At 42.0% G+C, this 23,024-nt stretch overlaps 1 protein-coding gene and 1 long non-coding RNA gene across 2 annotated transcripts in view; both read left to right on the forward strand.

The window, feature by feature from the left end:
• The window catches only part of syt7a (synaptotagmin VIIa), a gene marked incomplete at both ends in the record, with an annotated part of 116,446 nt that extends 112,749 nt beyond the window's left edge, over positions 1-3,697 (forward strand). Inside the window, 2 exons of the mRNA XM_080761382.1 lie at positions 1,189-1,388; positions 3,593-3,697. Of these exons, the coding sequence (XP_080617508.1) occupies positions 1,189-1,388; positions 3,593-3,697 (305 nt within the window). The remainder of the gene's footprint in view (positions 1-1,188; positions 1,389-3,592) is intronic.
• A 17,526-nt stretch (positions 3,698-21,223) lies between these two features.
• Positions 21,224-22,953, forward strand: LOC308314024. The gene is made up of 3 exons (XR_013963931.1): positions 21,224-21,320; positions 21,615-21,687; positions 22,397-22,953. It is a non-coding gene; the product is annotated as an uncharacterized lncRNA (long non-coding RNA).
• The last annotated feature ends 71 nt before the right edge of the window (positions 22,954-23,024 follow it).

The following is a 23,024-nucleotide window of genomic DNA, read 5'->3' on the forward strand; positions in this document are numbered from 1 at the left end:
GGGTTCAGAGTCTTGCTCAAGGACAATTCGACACTAACTCTGGGGGAGAGCAGGTTTGAACTGGGAACCTTGCGGTTTCTATCCGGTCACTCTACCCCTGAGCCACTGCCGCCCCAAATCGACTGGCAAAGTGCATTTAATGCAATCAGATAGGACTTTTCTGTTTGGATGTATGGGCTGTCATAACTTCTGGGTATGATGATGATGTCATGCGCATACACTCTGTAAGAGCCATATGATCCATGGGTTTTGTACTAAAGCATGGCCATGGTTGCTAGGGTACTTTTTTTTAGGTTTGGGTTGTGTAGTTAGTAGTTACTTTGCCATGATGCAACTCCAAATGTGGACAAGAAATAAAAAAATACTGCTCCAGTGATTAGAAATTGATAATTCAAAATATGCTCCTCATTGACTTACATTGTAGCTAAAACATCTCTCAAAGTCACACTTTTAGTACGTAAACAAACACAAACAAAGTTGATTCAGATAATATAGAGCATCACCAAAACTCATGTGGTTTTATTTTTTCATAAAAATGTTAGATTCCTGTTGATTTTACTATTTGAAGATCTGGATCCGGATCCACGGATCCAGTCCGGGCTTTCTTCCCAATAAAATGGACAAATCAACAGGAAGATAACATTTTGATGAAAAAATAAAACCACATGAGTTTTGGTGATGCTCTATATTGTCTGAATCAACATTGTTTGTTTACGTACTAAAAGAGTGACTTTGAGAGCTGTTTTAGCTACAATGTAAGTCAATGAGGAGCATATTTTGAATTATCAATTTCTAATCACTGGAGCAGTTATTTTTTATTTCTTGTCCACATTTGGAGTTGCATCATGGCAAAGTAACTACACAACCCAAACCTCAAAAGAAGTGGTCTTACCCTTTAATGCATCCCCAATCAAGCAGCAGGTGTTGCTGATTGGCAGAGACACACAGTTTGCAACTGTGCTCTTGGAGCTGTGGTCTGAGTATGTGTGGCGTTTGACTGTTTATTTATTGTATTTATTGTGCTAAAGTATAGGACAACGGCGATAATAAATATATTTTATTAACTCAACACGTTTCAACTTCAGTTCATTGATCATCACACGTCTGTGCATTTTATTCTGCTGCGTATCACACTGGATTTAGTTGTGGTTAAGCCTGTTCTTTTCCTGTGCCACGTGTGCATTGCAGACCCTTACGTGAAGCTCTGGTTGATGCACAAGGACAAGCGTGTGGAGAAGAAGAAGACTGTGACGATAAAGCGCTGCCTCAACCCTATCTTCAACGAGTCCTTCCCCTTCGAAGTGCCTGCCCATGTCCTGAGAGAGACCACCATCATCATCACCGTCATGGACAAGGACAGGCTGAGCCGCAACGATGTCATTGGCAAGGTACACAACAGTCAAACAAGGCTATTGTATTTATTATGAATCATTTTACTGCAAAGTACGTATAAATTCATACCCCCAGCTATGTTACGTTATCTGCTAGGTACGTATATTCATACTCCCCCCTATACTCCATATATGAAGCCGTTGAGCACCAAACCATTTTTTTACATTGGTCACATTAGGACTGTCACAGTCCTGTTACTTTTCTTACACACCTCGTATATTTTACTGTCACCCGAGAGGAACACACAATTCCTGCCCATTCTATCCCTCCCCAAACAATTCCCACCCGTGAACACAGAATAACTCTTCCTAGTTCCAGACTGCTTCCCTACTGCCTTCACAGGATGATACTAATTAAGGCTTTGTTCCATTTAGTGTGCAGTGGTTCTCAAACTGGACTTGGCCCATAAGTTACACACCCGTAGGGGGACATTTGGAACTCACTCAAGGACACTTTGAGACCCACTGGTGTAGCAGTGTTTCTAGTGAGCCAAACACGCACAATAGCAGCACCTTGACTCTGTTTGGTCAGAATGGAACAGAGCCTTCATTAGTATCAGTGGTAACACCTGTGAAGGAAGTAGGGATCAAGGGGCCCAAGTTATTTCCAAAATGGAATTACATTCTGTTTGTTGTAGAACCCGGCCAAGTCGTATGCACTGCAGAAGAATCAAACGGTGGCATCCACGCCTCCGCGGTGGTGGGCAGCTGGAGCTTTACTCCTGTGCCACCCGAACACTGGTCCAGCAAGACTTGACAGCCCTCCAAAAAGCAGAATAATTTCGCAAAAATGTTCTGCATAGAAAGATTGTGTGCTCAATTCTTACTTCAAATACTGGGAGCAGTGCAGCAAGCTGTTAATTAAACATGAAAATGAATTCCCTATATTGGTCGTCCTGGAGGTAACCCGGCCTTGTCTGCCTAAAGTGTGGTAATTTAAAACCATTTGCCACTGACTGCATCATTCATTTGAATTACTACAGTGCTAATGGCAGTGATGGCAGAGATGTTCCTAGTGAGAAACCTAGAAAGAAAGAAACGTCAAAAAACTGTTTAAATGGCTCTCCCTCCCAGGACTCATTACATAACCATGCAGTTTAACACTAAAACACATGTTGCTGAAATAGGTGCAGCCGTAATTGCTGTACTACACTTTATTAATTTTTATTTGGGAGTGACAAAACATATTCATGAATGAACAAAAGTACATACAGTACAACTAGACAAAGTGCCCCTCGAGGCACAGGTCTCCACCAGGGCAGGTCAGGTTGTGGCCTCCTGGTGGCACTTGAAATTTTAATGGACAGGTTTAAGTCAAAAGGGAGACATCGAAGAGGAAGGATGGATGGGGAAGGATCAACATATGGAATGTCAGAATTCTGAAATATATCTATTTAAGGGTTTGAGGTTTGAGCAGGTCGCATTTACTATGACATCAGGGTCTCCACATCTCCATCCCTGATGATTATGCACCTATGGTGCCCGACACACTGATGGTGCCCGACCAACACACTGACGGGAAATGCTCAATGCCATAGTTAACTGCAACCTTCGGTCGCAATAACAATGAAACAAGATGTAAATGTCGATGTTTCCATCTTTAAGGCCCGACCACACCATAGTAGTCTCTATCATGGTTTTACTGCCTTGGTTTGTGATTTTCTTTTGTCAAATAAGTTTTTATTAAGAACAGGTTATAAATTGTTATACATTTGGTATGATATAATATAAAAATGTTCCTTTATTAAAAAAGAGAAAAAGAAAAACCCTCAATCCCTCCCACCCACACTGTTCAGTGACACCGCATACTATAGAATAAAAGATGATGAAATACTCATGGAAAACAACATCTGAAATGAAGATTCAGTCAACCACATCAGTGGTATCCTATTCCTGTCCATTAGGTGTTTCTACTCAAATAACGGACGAGGGGCAGCTAAACCTTATCAAATTGTCTCTCTTTGTTTTTCAAGAATTTATTCTCTCAAGATGAAGTGTACTGGTCATTTCATTTAGCCAATGTTTAAATGCAGGAGCCTCCTCCTTTTTCCAGTGTGTGCTGTAATCAGACCATATGAGAGGAGTTGTTTCTGTGCTCTTGTCAGGGTTTGTTTTAACACTTCATTCCCTCCTTCCCCCCTCTCTCTCTCTCTCTCTCTCTCTCTCATTTCTTTCATCCACCTTGCTTCCTCTCCTGTCAGATCTATCTCTCGTGGAAGAGTGGACCAGCGGAGGTAAAACACTGGAAAGACATGATGGGGCGGCCGCGTACCAACGTCGCCCAGTGGCACTCTCTCAAGGCCTGATCGCACTGCCCAGCTTGCTACACCCGCCCCTCTCCCCTTCGCCTGTCCCACTCCCGTCCTTATGCACAACATTGACTTGCTGCCAGGCTGCGAAACACGGGTACAATTAGCCATCTGCTCTCCTAAAACCTTTAAACACTTGTCTTCTCTCTCAAAGAAAAATCTGTATCTTAAATATCCTTTCTTCTTCCGTTCTCTCTTGCTCTCTTTCTTGCTTCCCTCCCTCAATTCTACAGTCTTATTTTCTTGTCTGCCATCCTGCCATTTACCGTGCGTGTGCGTGTGTGTGTGTGTGTGTGTGTGTGTGTGTGTGTGTCTCTGTCTGTCTGTCTTCCCTCACACACTTCCCCAGTGAGGACTTACGTTTACTGTCTACGTCTCCATTGACCCTTCATCTTTCCCGTATTTGCAACACCCTTTGAATGTGAACTGCGCTGCAAAGCCCCAGTGTTCTACTCTCTTGTAATTCTACTGTATTGATTTCTCCAGGTAAACAACGTTACATTATACAGTACAGCTTTGTATATTATACATACAAAGTATACTTTGTATACATACACAGTACACAAACACTTTAGGCATATAGATTGGCAGAACTCCCTCAATACACATTGAAATAACATATCTCCTCCCCATGTTGCCGTCTTTTCAAAGCACATCCTGCTGTGTGTCTTCATCTGTCAGCGTGTCCTTGTCATTCGTCTGGACTGCCCTACTCATTTTGACCCCATCTGCCTCTCATTTCACGGGAAAGTGGCTAAATGCTCAGCTGAAATCTTAGAAAGCAATCAATATATGGTGTGTTATGATTTGCTTGAGCACAGCTGGACTCGAAATAGAATTGTTACCATCCCCATCCGTGTATGTACGTACCTCTCTCTATACTTTAGTTTTTCTCTCTTCTCTTTCTCTTCCTCTGGCACAATATTAATGAATTCTCCTTTTTGGATCCCTTGTCGTCTGTGTGCTGTGGGTGCCGTGCTGTAGCTCAAAAAATAGAGATAAAAAAAAAGTCTAAAAAAACAATACAAAACAGTAAGTGAACTTTACTGAACTGGGATAGCAGGAACACAATGAACGTGGATCGCTTCTGGTTCCCCGCTCCCGTAGACAAAGCCCTAACATGGAGAGAGAAAAAAGAAGATGTAAGAAGGAAAAAAAAAACTCCACCCCTCCTCCCCTCAAATGTGATGTCATTTTTCACGAAAAACACTCACCGAAGGAACCAGTGTAAAATGTTCTTCCAACGCAACGCTGAAAATCGAAGCAAAAACGGAGTTGTGCGTGCATGTGCAGCTGTGCGTGTTATGAGTCCTCTGCGTCGTCCTGCGCTCTTGAAGAGCTCCTGCGAGGACCCCTCGAGTTCCAGTACAGGTTTTTGACCCTTCTATGGCGTGATGTGTGTGTGTGTGTGTGTGTGTGTGTGTGTGTATGTGTGTGTGTGTGTGTGTGTTTGTGTGTTCGCATGCATGCGTGTGTTTCACAGAGGCAACACACAACAACATCAAGACACAAATATCCTCTTCTCTTTTCTCTTTCTAATCGTTCTCTTTTAGTGCTCTTCTTACTGCCATTGTCCCCTTACTACTATCCTCCCCTTTCCCCTGTCCTCCTTCACTGCCCCGGCCCCCCGGAGGGGGGAGGGGGAGGGGGGTGGCGAAAGTTCTATCTGCACTTTTTTCGAAAATGTAATAACAATAATATGTATACATGACGCTAGTTTTAAAGAAGATTATTGTACTGGTGACAATTAAGGGAGAAGTGTCTGAAAGGGTGAGCAGCAGTGTAAGGGGGCGGGGCTACGTCTGCTCTGTGGTTGCAGGGATGAAAGGAGCGGCCGTGGGATGGAGGGGCAGTTCGGGGAGGGGCAGGGATCTCGTCGTCCTCCTGGTCCTTGTTCCTCCCTGTTACAGCTTTCGTCAGTGTTTGTGTTGTGTATTGTATACGTGTACATGCAGCGTGCATTGCATAGGGTATGTATGTGCGTTTGCGTGACGGTAGTGAACCGATTGGATTCCCCAGTGGCAGGCTATGGCTGTGTGTGTGGAGTCGGGCCAGAATGGAGGGCTTTGTACGCGTCATGGTGGGGATACCAGGTGGCACAGTGTTGGGATTATGCAATGTGACGTCGGTAGTGGTGAGGAGGACTGTGCCTCAGTCAGGGTGAATTGCAATATCGCTCACAGTAAAATCCAGTGTTTATTTAAGTCATATTATAGAGTGTAAAATGGAGCCTTCCATTTGGGTTAATCTCTGCACTCTCTGCATCTAAATGAACAGCTATGCAGATAGACTGAGACAGACATGGGTTATTATTTACAGTTATTTTATTTTTTTTCGACCAAAGCGCAACACATGGCCAATGTTTTCTGTACCTCTTGAATCTCAGGATCCACATGGGAACAATCTGGATTGTCAGCCTGTGAGGTCAGCCATCTACAGTATGACATCAGTCATCTGAGTCCAAATTGGGACAAGGTTTCAGAAACCTGACCAGAGCTCAATCGACTTCCATTATGAAAGTAATGAAGTTAAATGTCTCAAAGTATAAAACTTAATGTGAAAAGGGAATAGTGGAGGTGGTTTTGTGGTCTAATGGCAGTGTGCACAACAAATCTGACAGACAGACAGACAGACAGACCCTCTTCTAGACAGCTGACACCTGCAGAGCCTGCATGCCGGGGAAGAAAAAACAGACAGACTAACAGACTAAAAGCCAGCCAGCCACATGCACAGAGAGCAGGTGTAACATATACATGTTGGAGTGTTTGCGACGACAAACACAAACATTAGCTCGATCCCTGAGTGCCGGATAGTGGCACAGAGGACACTACCGGTACAAGCTGCTCTGCTTGTTAGGTGCAGTCAGCTCAGCTGGGATTTTCTGTAGCCTGGATACAGATAGTCAAGACACGGCAACACATACGCAACACCAATAACCACTCTAGTCTCTCTGAAATCTGGATGTGGTAAATGATCAGACCTATAGTCTGGATCTGTGCAGTTTCATGCCATATACAGTCATTTATCTTTTTGTTTTCGTCAGGGCATATTGTATAATGTACACACATAATTTTATACTGTAGATTTCGAGAGACTATTTTGTGTATTTTAGTGGTGTTTTGTAGTTTAATAACATAACATATGAACTTTTGTATTTATTTGTATTTATATCACTGAGTTTTGATACCCAGCTATCTCCAATGACTTGACATATTTACACTGCAGCCATTTTGCGCCAACGTCATACTCATCATTGTTTCTAATGGGTGCAACGTCAATTCTGTCCAAAGTTTCACCACTGCAGATGAATTAGTTTCGATCTCTGATGTGGGGGATTCATCATTTATACATCCAGTCGGGTAGACTTGTTAAACAAGGGGACACTTTTCAATTTAGAAAAAAAAGTGCAACCACTGCTTGATATTCGGTTGAGATATATTGCATTGTGCATTCATCAAATGTGTCTCCCAAATGCTTTATGGTCTGCTGCGCATTCCCTCTGCCGTCTTTTTTTTCTCTCTCTCTCTCTCTCTCTCTCTCTCTCTCTCTCTCTCTCTCTCTCTCTCTCTTTATTCTGTGTTTGTTGTTGTTAGTTTGATACAGCCTGTCAGGCTGTCACGCTTTAGTGATCATTGTGATTTAACTCGAACAATATGGTCAGCGTGAGGGAGGGTGGCAGAAAACCAGTGCATGTGTTGAATAGCTCCTAGTGTGTAACGTGCCACTCCCAAAGTATCATTGCCATACAACAGTCTAGGCAAGATCATGTTATGTACAGTACGTGGTATGTGTGAGAGTGTACGCCCCACAGGTATGTCTCACACAGGGCTCATATCAATGCTGGACGCCATGATGTACTCAGCAGCCAGTCCACTAGCCTTCAGAACAATATTGGCTAGCCATAGAAAAGGGCCCACTGTTTTGACAGCCTGTACCCGGGGTGTCACAACATATTACTCTCCCATTAGGCTGTTGGAAGTGGAGCAATATCTCCTTCCTTGGCCGCGGGAGTCACATTATTTGGAGAGGTTTTGTCCCCAGCTAAAAATAATTTAACACAAGGAAGTGCTTACCGGACAGACACTGCATGGGACTGCAAATGGGGCAGAGTGAGAGTGATGCTCATTGGTTCCGTATAGCATAGTGGTCAAAGAAAACACCTTGACCTACAGTAGCACACCACCCCCAGATTTCTAATCCTGTTGATTAAACTGTTTTAGTAGTTGAGTTATGTATTGTATTTTGCTGCGTCCACTACATATGCAGCAGGTGTGCATAGGAATCAACGTATACTGTAACACTGTCATTCCCTACTCCCTAAAAAGTGATAAATTGCAATCCTGTGGGTTTTCAAATATTAGTCATCTATGACTCGACCGCAGGTGGACATGTGTTTATTCTTAGCAACATGATGCATAGTACGACTTTAGTATTCATGAACAGTAGATAGGATGCTAAAACGAAACAGTTTATGAAATGCTAATGAGCTTTACATTTCAAACAACGGATACAAGGAGCAGTATGCAGCATGCTCATATGTACTGTATGTAGTGGACCATGCAAGTGGCATCAGCCCTAGCCTCGGGGACCGCTGACCTTTTTGTTTTCATAGGGGGGAAAAAAGCCTGGGTGAGCCCAGCTCAGTGAACCTTGTATTTTGTGATGCGTCGCTCCAAATGTGGTAACGTCAGTGTTCTCCGCTGTGTGGTGGACCTTCAAAAGATTACTGCAGGGGTGTGGGGAGGCGGGCACATAGGTTGGTGAACCAATAAGAAGTATGCGTCGGTTTCCAGCGCTAGTTTGATCCGCCCATCTATGCCCAGAAAAGCTTCAGCACAGCAGAAGTGGAAACTGCAAATATCTCTCTCTCTCTCTCTCTCTCTCTCTCTCTCTGTCCAGAGGCAATTACAATTATCTAAACCAATCTCAATAATTGTTTGGGGAGTGCTTATAATGAAGCATGGGGATGGGGTGAGCGAGTGTTATAATAGTATAGATTCTGATTACAAAAAAGTTCGAATGACTTCCAACAAATTCTCTTTCACTTTGGTTTGAAAAGATTACGCTAGGTTGTAATCCAGTGGGAATGAAATACGCCCAATGTAGAGCCCTGTGAATTCTAAGAAAAGGTCAGTAAAACTCGTTACAGTAGCTATATCCACCATTACGATTCATCTTATCAATCATGGCATTCTTCCGTCAGAAATGAGTGCGCTCCATAGACTGTAATAAATGTGAAGTGAAGTTCATGAAGTGCCTGCAAGTAGAGCTTGAGCTCTCTCTGTCTCTCACATACACACTCTCTGCCTCACTCTATCTTCCTCGCTCTTGGGCATGTGCTGTCCATAGGCAATAAGCAAATACAGCGATCCACACCGATCACAATAATTGTTTTGGGATTGCTTGCAATTATGAAAAAGCTGGGGGCATGGTGGGGATTTATAATATAGGATTCTAACATTTGTTTTTATTTTTTTATTATTATTTGGGACACATTATCTTTTGATTATGATAGGTTGTAATTTGTATACGCACACTGTGGCAATACCACAATACATACCGGTATCTATTTTTAGGAGCCCTGCAAATCATTATTATTATTTTCTATTTTTGGGAGCAAATGTGAGTGAAATACTCTCACTGTGGACTGTGGTCTGTGGAGCACTGCAAATGGATGATTGTTCTACAATTGGCTAGTTCGTTTCACTTGTATTATAAAGGTTTAATATTTAAAGAAATATAAACATTATGTGAAAAAGAATGAATGTGCTTTCTTGGCCTACTGATACCGTGATGCTCTAAATTTTTATTTAGACAAACGTGTCATACAAGTCTTTTCTTTTTTTCCACAATGATACAAAAAACAACAAAAACACCCCAAACCCGTACAGTACAAGTTCCATCTTTACATTACATTTACATGAATGAAAACATGATACAACATCCCATTTAGTTACTAGGATGCAACGATGGTAATAAAAACATAAAGGAACCCCATATTTTCTCAAATCCTTACATTGTATACAATCTTTTCATTAGTACAATAGGAAGCTAACTCATTCATTCAACCAATGTCTCTGAAAGGGAGAATTTTCAGATTTCCAGTTTTGCTGCGCCAGCCAACAAAATAAAGTATGTATCAGTCTAGTGTTTAAGAGATTAGCCTCACACACACTCAGCCATGTAACAAAAAATAAATGGCTAATTATTTTGGCTTATCCTCATAAATTCCTGGCAAAAATAAACCAATAAGACTCTAATAGCAGCCGTGGGCTATGGCTTGAGGTGAATAAAATATGCAGCACAGTGTAACAAAGAATTTAAATAACCCAGTAGGTCATGTGTCTGAGCCATTTAAGCTAACATGATAAAACAACCATGCAAGAAAATGTAATATTTAACTTTTGGGCAAAAACAAGAGATTTTGCCATGTTAAATTACCAAAGCGAATAGACTTCTTCCATTATTTAGACATGCAAGATTCACTGCACAAAATATTCTGTATTCTATTCTCAATTTCTCACTAAGAGACTATAGGGATTACATTTAATGCCTGCTACCACTGCACCCGCTTGTAATTCCGACAACGTGGTTTCACATGCGGTTGGGGTTAGGGTTAGGTTTCTGGGTTAAGGACTCAGGGTTTGGGTTAGGGACAGGGTTAGTAATGGGGCGAGTCGGACCAACGTGGAATAATGAGCAATCGGAAAAATGACCCCCACTGCATATTATGGCAAATGTGAATACAAGAAAATGTGCGTTGAATATTAAAATATAAGTATTCAAGGGCATACAACTAACGTGTTCATTCCTGACGAAGGCTAATATTCATTCATATAGCCAGCAATTAAATGGCAAGACTGTCAAATACAATCAATGTCTTCAAAGTCTGCACTATAGTGTATACTCTATACTGCAGCTATCTACTTTTACCTGTGGCAAACCAAAATAATCCCAGAACTGAACTCATAGTCATACACAGTGTTACCAATGTTAAATTGTCAGTGAAATGCACCCCCGGTGCTTGCTGCACCTCGCATCATGTTGACATGTCTGGTTACAGTCAACTGGCAGGTGCAGGTTAAGATAATTATACTGTGCCTGACAACGATGACAAGTTCACTATGAAAAATGGATGCCTTTTAGAGGGACTTTGGAGTGCCTGCCTTGGAGTGCATGATTTAGCTCAACCTGCTTTTGGATGGGATTTTTGGACAACATGTTTTACATAAGTACAACTCCATTTTGGTAATAGCTGCATTAGCATTCATCATGGACCATCTTGTGGTCCATGCCAGTATTGATTTTGACAGCAAATTTTCTTGAATAGTTTTAATTTGGTTTTAGTCACATTTTAGTCACCTGGAATGTTTTAGTGTTAGTCTAGTTGTAGTCAACTAAATGTCACGCGTCATGCTGCGACACGTTGTGAGCTTGTAGATCGGCTATTTTCAGCATGCAACCAAGTGTAAAATGTGTCTTTTCCTTATAATGGATCTCTTGTCCACTAGTCCTTTCCTAACATTTTAGTGTAGTTTTTATTCGTTGACGAAATTGTCAATATATTTAGTCTCAGTTGTAGTCATCATAGATTTGTTTTAATTTAGTTTCCATTTAATCCAAAAGGCAGTTGACGAACATTTTTCGTTACAGTTTTCGTCGACAAAATCAACATTGCCACAGAGAAGAGCAGGTCCTTCCCTTCCTTGGCCACCCATGTCCTCTGTGCTGTGTATTCTTACAGTAGTATTGCTCCTTAAATGTATCATCGCCACAGGCAGCTCTCTCCTTTCTCCGTCTCTGCTTCTTGCGTTGACTCAGCATGGTGCTCAAATAACTGGAAGCTTTTTTGGATGAAGAGGTATCACACCTGTTGCCAAGGGATTAGCAAAATATGTGCTGCAACCAGAGTATATTGTTTGTCCATGTCATATTCGGAGTCTCTCCTTCAACTTATCTGCATATAATTGGTCCTCACTCCTCACTAATGTTCATGATAAAATACCAACATTTTCTTCTACTTGGTCTGTCTCATAGGAGGGCTGTGGGGGCAGTTCAGAAACCAGTGACATCATCATTAGGCAGATTATTTTTATAAAATATATATCTTTTTTTTTAATTTTTAAAGATTTGTTTTATCGTAAGATAATAGAAATCTTCAATTTTCCCATTGCAACTTTTCAGGAATAGAAAGCCTGCCATTTCTATTAGCTTGGATTCCCCATTGATGATGTCACTGGTGGACGGGTTTCTGAACTGCCCACAGCCCTCCTATGAGTAGGAAAAAAAATGATTATATTTTTTCATAATCATTAGTGAGGACCAATTATATGAAGATAGGTTGAAAAGTGGTGAAGTGGTCCTTTAAGATGACTTCCAATGAGTCGGCGTTCTGGAGATGTGTCTGCTTGCAATATTTTGTTCAATATTGGATTAAAGGTACACTGTGCTTATATTGGATTAAGGGTACACTGTGCTTTGCGACTTGAACGGAAACTTGTGTTGATAATAAGCCCATTTTAATTCCATTCTGGATTTGTGTAATTACAGCCTAGTAGGTATATAAATCTTATTGTTGTCTTTTGGCTTCAGTCAGGTCAAACGTGTTTAGCCCTGTCCAGACAGACTGTGCCTCCCCTCGCTCACCCTTTCAATTGTTTTAAGCATCTGGTGAGAACCGATGTGACTTCTCCTAATCAGGGTTCAAGTAAGCATTGCTTTCAATGGTAACAAAATTAATATGAAAAATAATGAGTAATAATATTTATTTATATTTTTGTTTACATTTGACTGTAGGTCTGTGTGTATGTATATGTGTGCTTGGTGTTTTTGTGTTGAGTTTTGCTTTCTTTTTGCGGAAAAATCGATATATCCATATTCTGTTTTGGAAAATGTTTTTTTTCCCTATGTAAATATTGTTGGTGGAAAACACATGTATGAACATTTGCTGTGCGCCAAGTTTTCATTTGTCACTTGAAGCAACGAAAACAAACCATATTCCTGGTAACAGTGGTGTTTGACGATGCTGATGCTGGTTATACCATGCCCTTCTTGAATAAGGGCTTGTGATGTCTGCTGTATTTTTGTTGGAGGCGGCGTGAGTTCTGGGCCAGGAGAAACAAAAGGAAAGGACTGATACCCGCCCCTTCTGACAGGTCCGACTGTAGCCACATTCTGACCCTCACTCACCACTCCCCCAAAGGACACAGGTCCGACTGTAGCCACATTCTGACCCTCACTCACCACTCCCCCAAAGGACACAGGCTGGGACAGAGAGACACCCAAACAGAAAATAGGAGTGTCGTTTATTTATCTCTTTCTTTCTTCAAATTTTCTTTTTACAGTACACAACACCACATTGATCACACAGACCGAACCCAATTACACAACACACAGTGCCCAGGCAGTATAAAAAGAAACATAACTGTTATAAAGCCTTCTTCCATCCATCCATCCATCTTCAACCGTTTATCCGTAGTCGGGTCGCTGGGACAACAGCTCCACCAGAGAGCTCCAGACTTCCTCTACAGAGCAACATTAGTGACTTCCTCCTGAGGGATCCCGAGACGTTCCCCGGGGTCTCCTCCCAGTGGGACGTGCCTCGAGGACCTCCCTAGGCTAGGGAGATGCCCGAGAGGCATCCTAACCAGATGCCCGAACCACCTAAGCTGGCTCCTTTACAGGCGAAGAAGCAGCAACTCTACTCCGAGTCTCTCTCGTGTGACTGAACCCTATCCCCTATCTCTAAGGGAGATGCCAGCCACCCGTCGAAGAAAACTAATTTCGGCTGCTTGTATTCACAACCTTATTCTTTCGGTCATGACACATACTTCATGACCATAGGTGAGAGTAGGAACGAAGATTGCTCGGTAGAAAGAGAGCTTTGCCTTCTGGCTCAACTCTCTTTTCATCACAACAGTGTGTGGCAGGAAGCAGTAGAAACTTCTTCAGTAACCAAAATACAATGATTCAAATTTATGATAGCGAAACATCTGTTTTATAAAATTCAAAATTTATTCCACCATGTGGATGAAATTTACAGTATATCCACGTTTGTTAGTGCTTATAGTTCCCTATAGGTTAAGAGCTGTGGGCGTGGTGGGGGTGCAGAGATAGCGTGTATACACATCCCCCATGTGGAGTCGTTGGCATTTCATCTCAACTCTCTCAGCTCCTAGGCCTGAGGATTTACTGTAATGCCATTGTTTTAGGAGGGGATTGGCCCCACACTGACACCCTAACTCTCTGGATCTGGACCCATTATTGCTTTCTTCCAGTCCAGCATAGAGTTGGGCATGCATGCGGAGAGTAGTAGGATTCCAGGTGGATGGAGGCCGCTTCAATGACCCTTAATGCACACATTGTAATTGGGGGGACTAATCAGTGGTCTAATCTCTAAATGGAGCTGCCCTTAAGCACACACCCAATCTCTGAACGTGCATGCCATGTTATTGTAATAGGTTTTTCTGTTTGCCTTAGTGAGCTGATTGGAAGACGCCTTATACTCCAGTTCTCGAGGATTAAGAGAACCAGATAAGGGAAAAAGGCACAACACAGACACATCGATGGGAATTAGAAGGGTTTTATAAAAGTTTAATAAATGTTCACCCCTCTGTTGCTGTTTTATGGAGTTGAGGATGTGACCTGCAGTACAGTACATTAATTCCCACTTGAGCAACACGTTAATGCAACATGTGTTTATATACAATTTCTGCACCCAAAGAAGGGCAAAGTCAAGGACTTCAGTGCGGTCATTTTGTGCTGCAGGTGTCTGCATGCACACCAACCAACATTTTTGCCCAAGCAGTTTTCATGATGTAACCTTGGCTGGCAATCCAGTGCCGCGGGTTCGACTCCCGATCCAGACGGACTTTACTGCATGTCTTCCCCCCATCTCTCTCCCCATTTCCTGTCAGCCTACTGTCTGTCCCTCCATAAAATATATAAAATAAAGGCGAAAGCCACACAAAAAACATTTAAAAAAAAGGTCACCAAAAAAAACAATGGCCACCATACTTTATTGCTGTGTATGTGGCAGAGCTCATTTAAAAGTACAGGAGAGAGGCTTATCTGCGACACACTTTTATAGCTGTCTGGACCACAGCAACAACAAAAATATATTAATAATAATAGTAGTAGTAGTAGTAGTAGTAGTAATATAATAATAGTGCTGAACAGCAGACACTCCTAGCAGCAGTCTGTAGGAAGGACAGTGGAAACATCCATCCCTGCCCTCAGCTGTAATATCATTCTGAGGAACACCAAGGTGTCATACACAAGTGTGTGGGTGCGCGCGCGCGCGCACACACACACACACACACACACACACACACACACACACACACACATACACACTCTCACACACACGTGTCTTTGTGGCCTGGACATTATTTTGTGTTGGCTCTTCTCCCTAAATGCACACCCCTGCGGCTATTTTATTCTTCTTTCTGCACAGGTTAATAAAATGTAAATTGATTCGGTTGTGTGAGAGTGTGAGCTGCAAATTGATGTGGACCGGCCTCTAACATCGCAGGGAGAGGTAATAACACATAAGCAATACAATACATAGATGAAGGACAGAAACAGAGATATTTTAACATTCTGTTGGTGTCTCCTTTGTACCACCGATGGCGAGGGTATCACTCCTTTTTCCCTGCCAAATTTCTCAACTTTACCCCGGCTCACCTCTTCAACAAAAAGCTCTAACTTTCAACACACAATTGTGATGTGTACAATCTAATTTCATGTATTTATGTATTTTTGCCAACTTTGTATAGTGTATAAATATCTATAAATATTATGAAAAAGACAGTACTGTATAGATTTTAGCTGCCTGGTAAGGTTAATAGTATATACTTGGTAGACTAAAAGAAAAGGTGTAGAGCCGTTTAAAAGCCAGTTATTGAGAACATGCTTTCTGTAAAAACTCTGATTCCGCTGGCGCTTTTATATTCTAGGTTTTGTTTCTTGTTTGTTTTTGTTTTTTTCCACTGGCCAGCGGCATACAAAGTGTGTGATGATGTTCTTCTCTTTTTAATTTGTTTGTTAAATCGATTTACTTGTTTGTTTGTTTTCTTTCCTTGACAAGACACAGCCAAGTTCTGGCAGCCAGGAGAGTGCACTGGAACGCATAATGGGACCCTGTGCTGTAGTTGTGTGTTAGTTAGGTGTCCGTTTGTCCGTCCCTAGTAGTAGTGCTAGTGCTCTCTGTGCTGTGCTTCCCTCTTTCCCTCTTCTCACTAGTGTAGTTGTGTCACGTGATACAGTGTGTGTGTGTGTGTGTGTGTGTTAAGGTGCGGACCGACCGGGTTAGCTGAGGCTGACAGATGCCCTCTCTGTCTTCCTTTCCTCTGTCCTCCAGGCTCCTTCATTACAAGTCCCTCATTCCAATCGAGTATAGATTTCCACTTTGTCTGCCTCATTATTCATTTTCCTCCTTAACTGTTAAGGCGTTCACCGCAGGAGCCGGACTAATTCTTCAGTAAAACATGTGTCCTGATCTTATTCATTATAGTTGCCCTCATTCCTCCTCCTCCTCCTCCTCCTCTTCCTCCTCACTCACTAGGGGATTGCCTCCAATACATTGACGTTGTTTTGGATGGCAGAGGAGTCCCTGTAGTTGGGATGGAGTTCCCATGGGCTGCAAAACGATGTAGCACAATATATTGCTGAAAAAGAATGGAGCGGTTCAATAAGTTGGTTCACAGCATGGCTCATGCGTGTGTTGTATAGCTCTTTATTGTTGAGCTTTGAAACATACACAAAAAGCTGTATTAAGTGCAAGTCAAAGGTTGTACATTCCCGCCCATACATAAACACCTAGGAGAAGGGCAGCTGTCAGCACAGAAACACAAAAGGCCATATTCAGAAGTTAAATAAAAGCATTGACCCAATTCTATGTTACGGTGGATGATGACATTTAGCACCACCCTTGATACAGCTATTTGTAGCAAGCGCATCAGTACAGCCTTAACTATTGGACTGATGCTGACAAAATGTAGTGGGACGTGCATTTTGTAATGGGACATGGTTATTTGCCATGTCTTACTCCTACTGTCTAATTCCAATGTGTTGCTTGGTTGCTCTGTACTGTACCTGTGTGGTAGTTCTGTTGATGTCTGTATATGTTAGAATAGTAACGGGTTCTTACTGGGCTGGCTCCACAGACTCCCTCACCCTCCTGTGCCTTTCCCATTTCTCCAACTTAAAAACTTCAGACATTCCATTTTGAACCGAGAGAGCAACGCATAATATAGCCTCTGTAGGCTCCATGTATAGGCTGAGGAATAAATGCTGCCGAGGGGCCAAAGCACAGACGTCTCTATTGGAGTGGTGATTTAAGAATGAACCGAACACATGTCGTCTGTGTTCATGTTCCTCCGCGAAGCCCATCCCTGTGGCGGACAGCACACTCAGCATAGGACCTTCACACATGCTTCTCCACACACAACCGCCTCCCCCACCCCCCCACCCCATGCCCCAACTCATTGTCAGGCCCCGAGAGGTCACCCGATCACTTGCCTGGCTTGGGAAGTTGTTGGACTCGCCCCCAGCTGGGCCAAGTTTCATGGCCATATGTCCGGGAACCTCCAGGCCGCCCTGTCTTCCAGAGCCCTGCAGAGAGGCTGGAAGAGGATGGGGTGGGAGGTTTGGGACAGCCCTGGGGAGGAGGCGGGAGAGATCTGTCTCGGTGGGAGCATCCCGGGTCAGGAGGGAAGGGAACGAGGGGCGTCTTGAGGTCAAACCCGGTAGCACTTTGGTTTTGCGTTCCATGTTTTTGGTTTTTGCCTCTCCTGTTTTTGGGCCGAGCGGACTGTGATCTTACTGGTTGGGTTGATTTTGTCGTCCTCCTCCACCCATCTGTGTTATAGGGTGTGCTGGGTGGGCGGAGCTATGGAGCTGAGCTCTAATTTTGTTCCATATTAAAGAATCATTTTTACTATATCCCTGCGTTGACTCATTCATTGTTATTTGTTCATGTTTAATTGGCTAGTGATACCGTAGGTCAGTGATACTCAACCTCAGGCCCGCGGGCCACATCAGGCCCGCGGGACCATTATGACTGGCCCACCAATGAAAATCTAAAAAAAAGAAGAAAAAAAAATCTGGAAAATGAAATAAAAATAAAAAAATCTGAATGAAGTTATCTTTAATTACATTATTATAAGTAATACTATTAGAGTTGTACTATTACTCGAACGAAAATAAAAGCTTGGGGGGGGGGGGGGGAGATGCAATGCAAATGAAAGATACTGTGTATCCCTATTCCCTGACATAATTTTATAGCTAAACGGACAGAATTCTATTTTATTTGAATGATGAAACCCAGCTGCCATTAATAGTTGGAAATGGCAAATTGCGGAAATGGAAATTGCGGAAATTTTAATTGCGGAAATGGTGGAAATGGAAATTGCGGAAATTGCGGAAATGCGGAAATGCGGAAATGGAAATTGCAGAAATTGCGGAAATTGCGGAAATTGTAAAAATGGTGGAAATTGAAATTGCGGAAATTGCGGAAATGGAAATTGAGGAAATAGCGGAAATTGCGGAAATGGTGGAAATGGTGGAAATGGAAATTGCGGAAATTGCGGAAATGGTAATTGCGGAAATTGCGGAAATTGCTCTTCACTTATAGCTATCTATTTTCAGGTAGATTGTTTTATTTTACTCAGTCAGCCATATCACTACTAATTTTTTTTCATGAAAAAGGTCATAGCTGGGTAATCTATTTTCAGGCAAATTGTGTTTATTGTATTTTATTTTACTCAGCCATAACAATTTATTTTCTGTTAACCAACTTGCTGGCTGGCAGGCAGGCAGACAGACAGCTACTCATAGACAGGCAGACAGACAGACAGCTACTCATGGAGAATTGGACAGGCAGGCAGTCAGACAGCTACTCATAGACAGGCAGACAGACAGCTACTCATGGAGAATTGGACAGGCAGGCAGACAGCTACTCATGGACAATTGGACAGGCAGGAAGGCAGACAGCTACTCATAGACAGACAGACAGCTACTCATGGTCAATTGGACAGGCAGGAAGGCAGACAGCTACTCATAGACAGACAGACAGCTACTCATAGACAATTGGGCAGGCAGGCAGACAGCTACTCATGGACAATTGGACAGGCAGGAAGGCAGACAGCTACTCATAGACAGGCAGACAGACAGCTACTCATGGACAATTAGGCAGGCAGGCAGACAGCTACTCATAGACAGGCAGACAGACAGCTACTCATGGACAATTAGGCAGGCAGGCAGACAGCTACTCAGACAGGCAGACAGACAGCTACTCATGGACAATTGGACAGGCAGGCAGGCAGACAGACAGCTACTCATAGACAGGCAGGCAGACAGCTACTCATAGACAGGCAGACAGTAAGACAGCTACTCATTGACAGACAGACAAATAACTACTCATGGACAGACAGACAGACAGACAGACAGACAGACAGACAGACAGACAGACAGACAGACAGACAGACAGACAGACAGACAGGCAGGCAGGCAGGCAGGCAGGCAGGCAAAGAGCTACTCATGTTATGTTATTATGTTATTATAACAGCTAATCATGTTATGTGCAATAATTTGTGCAGTTATGGAAACAGCTCTTTGTGTTTATGCAAGAAAATGTAACACATTTATTTATTTACATATTGTACATACTTTGATACATTTTGCGAAAATAAAGCAATTGAAAGAGAGAAGTTATCAAGTATCATTAATGTCGTAATTTTATCTACTGGCCCCTGGCCCCTTGCCATTTTTGTAATGTGGCCCACAGGTAAATCTATTTGAGTATCCCTGCCGTAGGTCATTAACTATTAACAAAATCACTGAATGAATTAAAGTTAACCCAGCTCAACCCTGCCTAGTCACGCACACGCACACGCACACGCACGCACACACACACACACACACACACACACACACACACACACACACACACACACACACACACTAGTGTAGGTGAGATCTAACATCATTAAAAATGGAATGTACTCATTTCAGTTTAACATGCACGCCCTTTTGTTGATAGTTAAAGGCATCAATTTGCAAGGCTCAGTGCTCTAATCTTTAGTGTGCAATTTGCTACAAATAATTTGCGTTGCAGCCGCATATCTCCAATACAGCTTTAATACATTATCCAGCATGCTGGCAAATTAATCAAGACGTTACAAGACGTATGTACTCTGAGGGAATCCTTCACATTCCCTTATGGAGATTAATGCTGTTGTGTTTCTTAATTACCTCCCACACTGTTCATACAGTTCAACTTGTGTTTGTCAGCAGTTGTGTGCATTTTAATTTTAATCCATTAAACATACTAATTTCATAATCATTAAATTCGTTGTTTTATCCCTGCTTTCTATATTTTTTGTTTTTTGTGGGTTTTGTTTGTTTGTTTTTTGTGGGTTTTCTTATGTGTGGAGAATGTATTTGTGTTGAGGATACATTGGAAGAGACTAGAAGGCCCTATTTGTATCATGCTCATTAATTCCTGTTCTTCCTGTTTGCTCTGGAAATCAGTGAATATGTCATGCAGCATGTATTAACAGTAATTTAATTATTGTGGGTTTATTGCTGAGGTTTTCAGTCAAACCACAAAATTGCCCATCTTGTGCATGAGATCAGAGCCGAAGAGTTCTGATGATCCTTATGGGGGCTCCCCGCAGCCCCGCCTCCCCGCGGATGAATTACTCCAGTATGAAAGAGGCCTGTCCGTGTGTTTGCTAATACAAAAACAGCTTAATTGATATAAGTGTAACCCCTATGGGTAGTAGAGTCCTAAGTGAGACGTATATTTAAGGATGTTCTGGACAGGCAGATGACAGGACGTCAGTTGTGGGTCTCACAAACGCCGTAACGTTCATGCGTTGTGAGCTAATACTCTATGGTTGTGAGAGGTATGCTGGTTGTGAGAGGTATGCTTGTAACGGACCCCGGAATGGATATGGAGGAAAGGCTCTTACTTTGAAAGGCTATGTGGGCAAACAGGAAGCTTGCTCACTCGCCAGAGTCATACTGTCAGATAAAGCCCAGCATGCATCAGTCAGGGAGTAAATGTTTGTTCTTCATGTGCTCCAAACCATGATCATGGAAAGCTAAGCCTAACCTCACCAACAGGATGAAATGGAACACCAAAAGGATCAAGTGAGTGCAGACAAATGAAATAACAAATGAAATGGAAATGGAACTGCCAGATTTTAATTATTGATTTATTGGTTTTAGTGACTTTCCTGGAGAATGGCATGGTCAAGTGACGTCATGATATTGGGACACCTGGTAACAAGTTAGCACCTAGCTGGAGAGGGAACAAGGTGAATGTCATTTTATGGTTATTGGTTTGTGTCATATTGTTGTGGGATCTTGTTTTATTGGTTTGTTTATATGGTATTATGTTTTGATATGAAACTTTTATTGGTTAATTGTAAACTTATTTGTTTATATGAATGCCTCACATTATTGAAGATGTCTTCCTGTATTGATTATATGTTTGTGCCTTGCCTTTAGTTTTCACGATGATCTATTGAAGAAACTTCACATCATCAGTCGGCCTTCAACCTCTTTGTCCAGCCTGGTTCGCTACAATGCTCGGCTGCAGACTTGTCATTTGGTAAGCCTATATGCTCCTTTTGTAAGCCTATATGCTCGTTAAATATGTTTTGTATGATCTATTCTAAAAATGAGAGTATTGTCAGGTCTACACCACACTTCTGCATTGCGCTGTAGTGTAGCCTGGGAGGTTCACAGACAAATGTTTGGGGTGTGGCTTCTCCATTCGGTGTAGGACATTAACGTGAGGAATGTGAGTAGCCTACTGCCGTATGTGTGTTTGTGCAGGGCAGAACGATGGAATAATGTGCGGCGTTCTGTTGAATGGTCTAACGCATGTGTATCATTGTAACAGCTACAGGTGGAGATGTTGGCCTGTATGACGCCAGTGAAAGACACAGTGCATGTGTTTAGAGTTACGAGACCTGGTAAGGCGATACTTTTGGTTGTGTTGCCTAGTATTATGATTTCTGTTCTGTATTATTGTTATTATCATATATTATGCTGCATGAAATGGAGACTGTTGGGCATTATATGGGATATATTGTAATCAGTAGAGTTCAGCTGTTTGGTCAATGCATAATGGATGTAGCTATTCTGTGCACATTACTGACTCTGGTTTGTCCATAGGTTCAAGTTGAAACGGCCCTGTAAAGGACTGTTGTCCCTTTTCCTTGTTATTTTATTAATGCTGTATTTTGTGAAACAACCATTCTTCCACATTTTATAAGTCATCTCAACTGCTACTTTTAACTACTTTTGATATACAAATAAAAGCCTTTTGTACCATATTTATAAATCAAACTATTATGCTTGTACCATACTTCTGTATCCTGTCCGATCTATTTATTTAGCGGGGGTTACATAAGCATCAAAGCAATATAGTACTTTTTATTAGCAAGTGCGTTCCATAGCGCTGGACCACACATGGACATCATAAACCTGCGATGGGAACAGTTCCTATGTAGTAAAAGATTATATGAAAGAAATAAAATATTTAACTGGTTTATATTTTAGTTATAGATGGCAAGTATAATGTTAAGGAATATTTGTCTTATTAGCCAGAGATCCTTTTAAAATGTTTCTATTACTGTGAGTGATATGGTCAGCTTCTGATGTCTTTTTCTTTCTTTCTAGATGTAGATGGAGATGACCGTAGATGCTGCTGGAACACTGAACCTGGTCTCCTGTGTGAACCACCCCATCCTGGCTGGCAGGCTGCTAAGATGTCCATATGGACATTATGAGTGTTTGTACAGAGAGAAGCATGGCTGAAGAGCTTTGCATATCAGTCGTTTCTTGCTGCTGCCAAAGTCAAAATGTGATATCTGTAGTGTTTAGTTCATGGCCGCTTATGAGAGCCACAAACTCACTAATAGCTGCACAAAAATCACACAAATCAAGGGATGTCCGACAGTCAGTGTTGGATATTGTCCAACTCCTAATTGCCGATATCAACAGATACCGATATATATATATATATTATATGCAGGCTTTTTCCAGTGGTGGAAACATAACTCAAACTTTTTACTTAAATAAAAGTAGGCAATACTGCAATATAGAAATACTCCGTTAAAATTCAACATGTACTCGAGTAAAGGTACAAAGGTTTTGGTATAAAATGTACTTAAAATACCAAAAGTAATTATTAATAATTACTCATTATGCAAAATGTCTCATCTAAAATGATCTAATCTCTCACAAGCTCACATATGTCTTATTGTATTGTGAGCTTGTAGATGTTTTTAATGTAAAAGAATAAATA

Source organism: Protomyctophum bolini, assembly GCF_963924005.1.
Source record: "Protomyctophum bolini genome assembly, chromosome: 4".
Lineage (NCBI taxonomy): Eukaryota > Metazoa > Chordata > Actinopteri > Myctophiformes > Myctophidae > Protomyctophum > Protomyctophum bolini.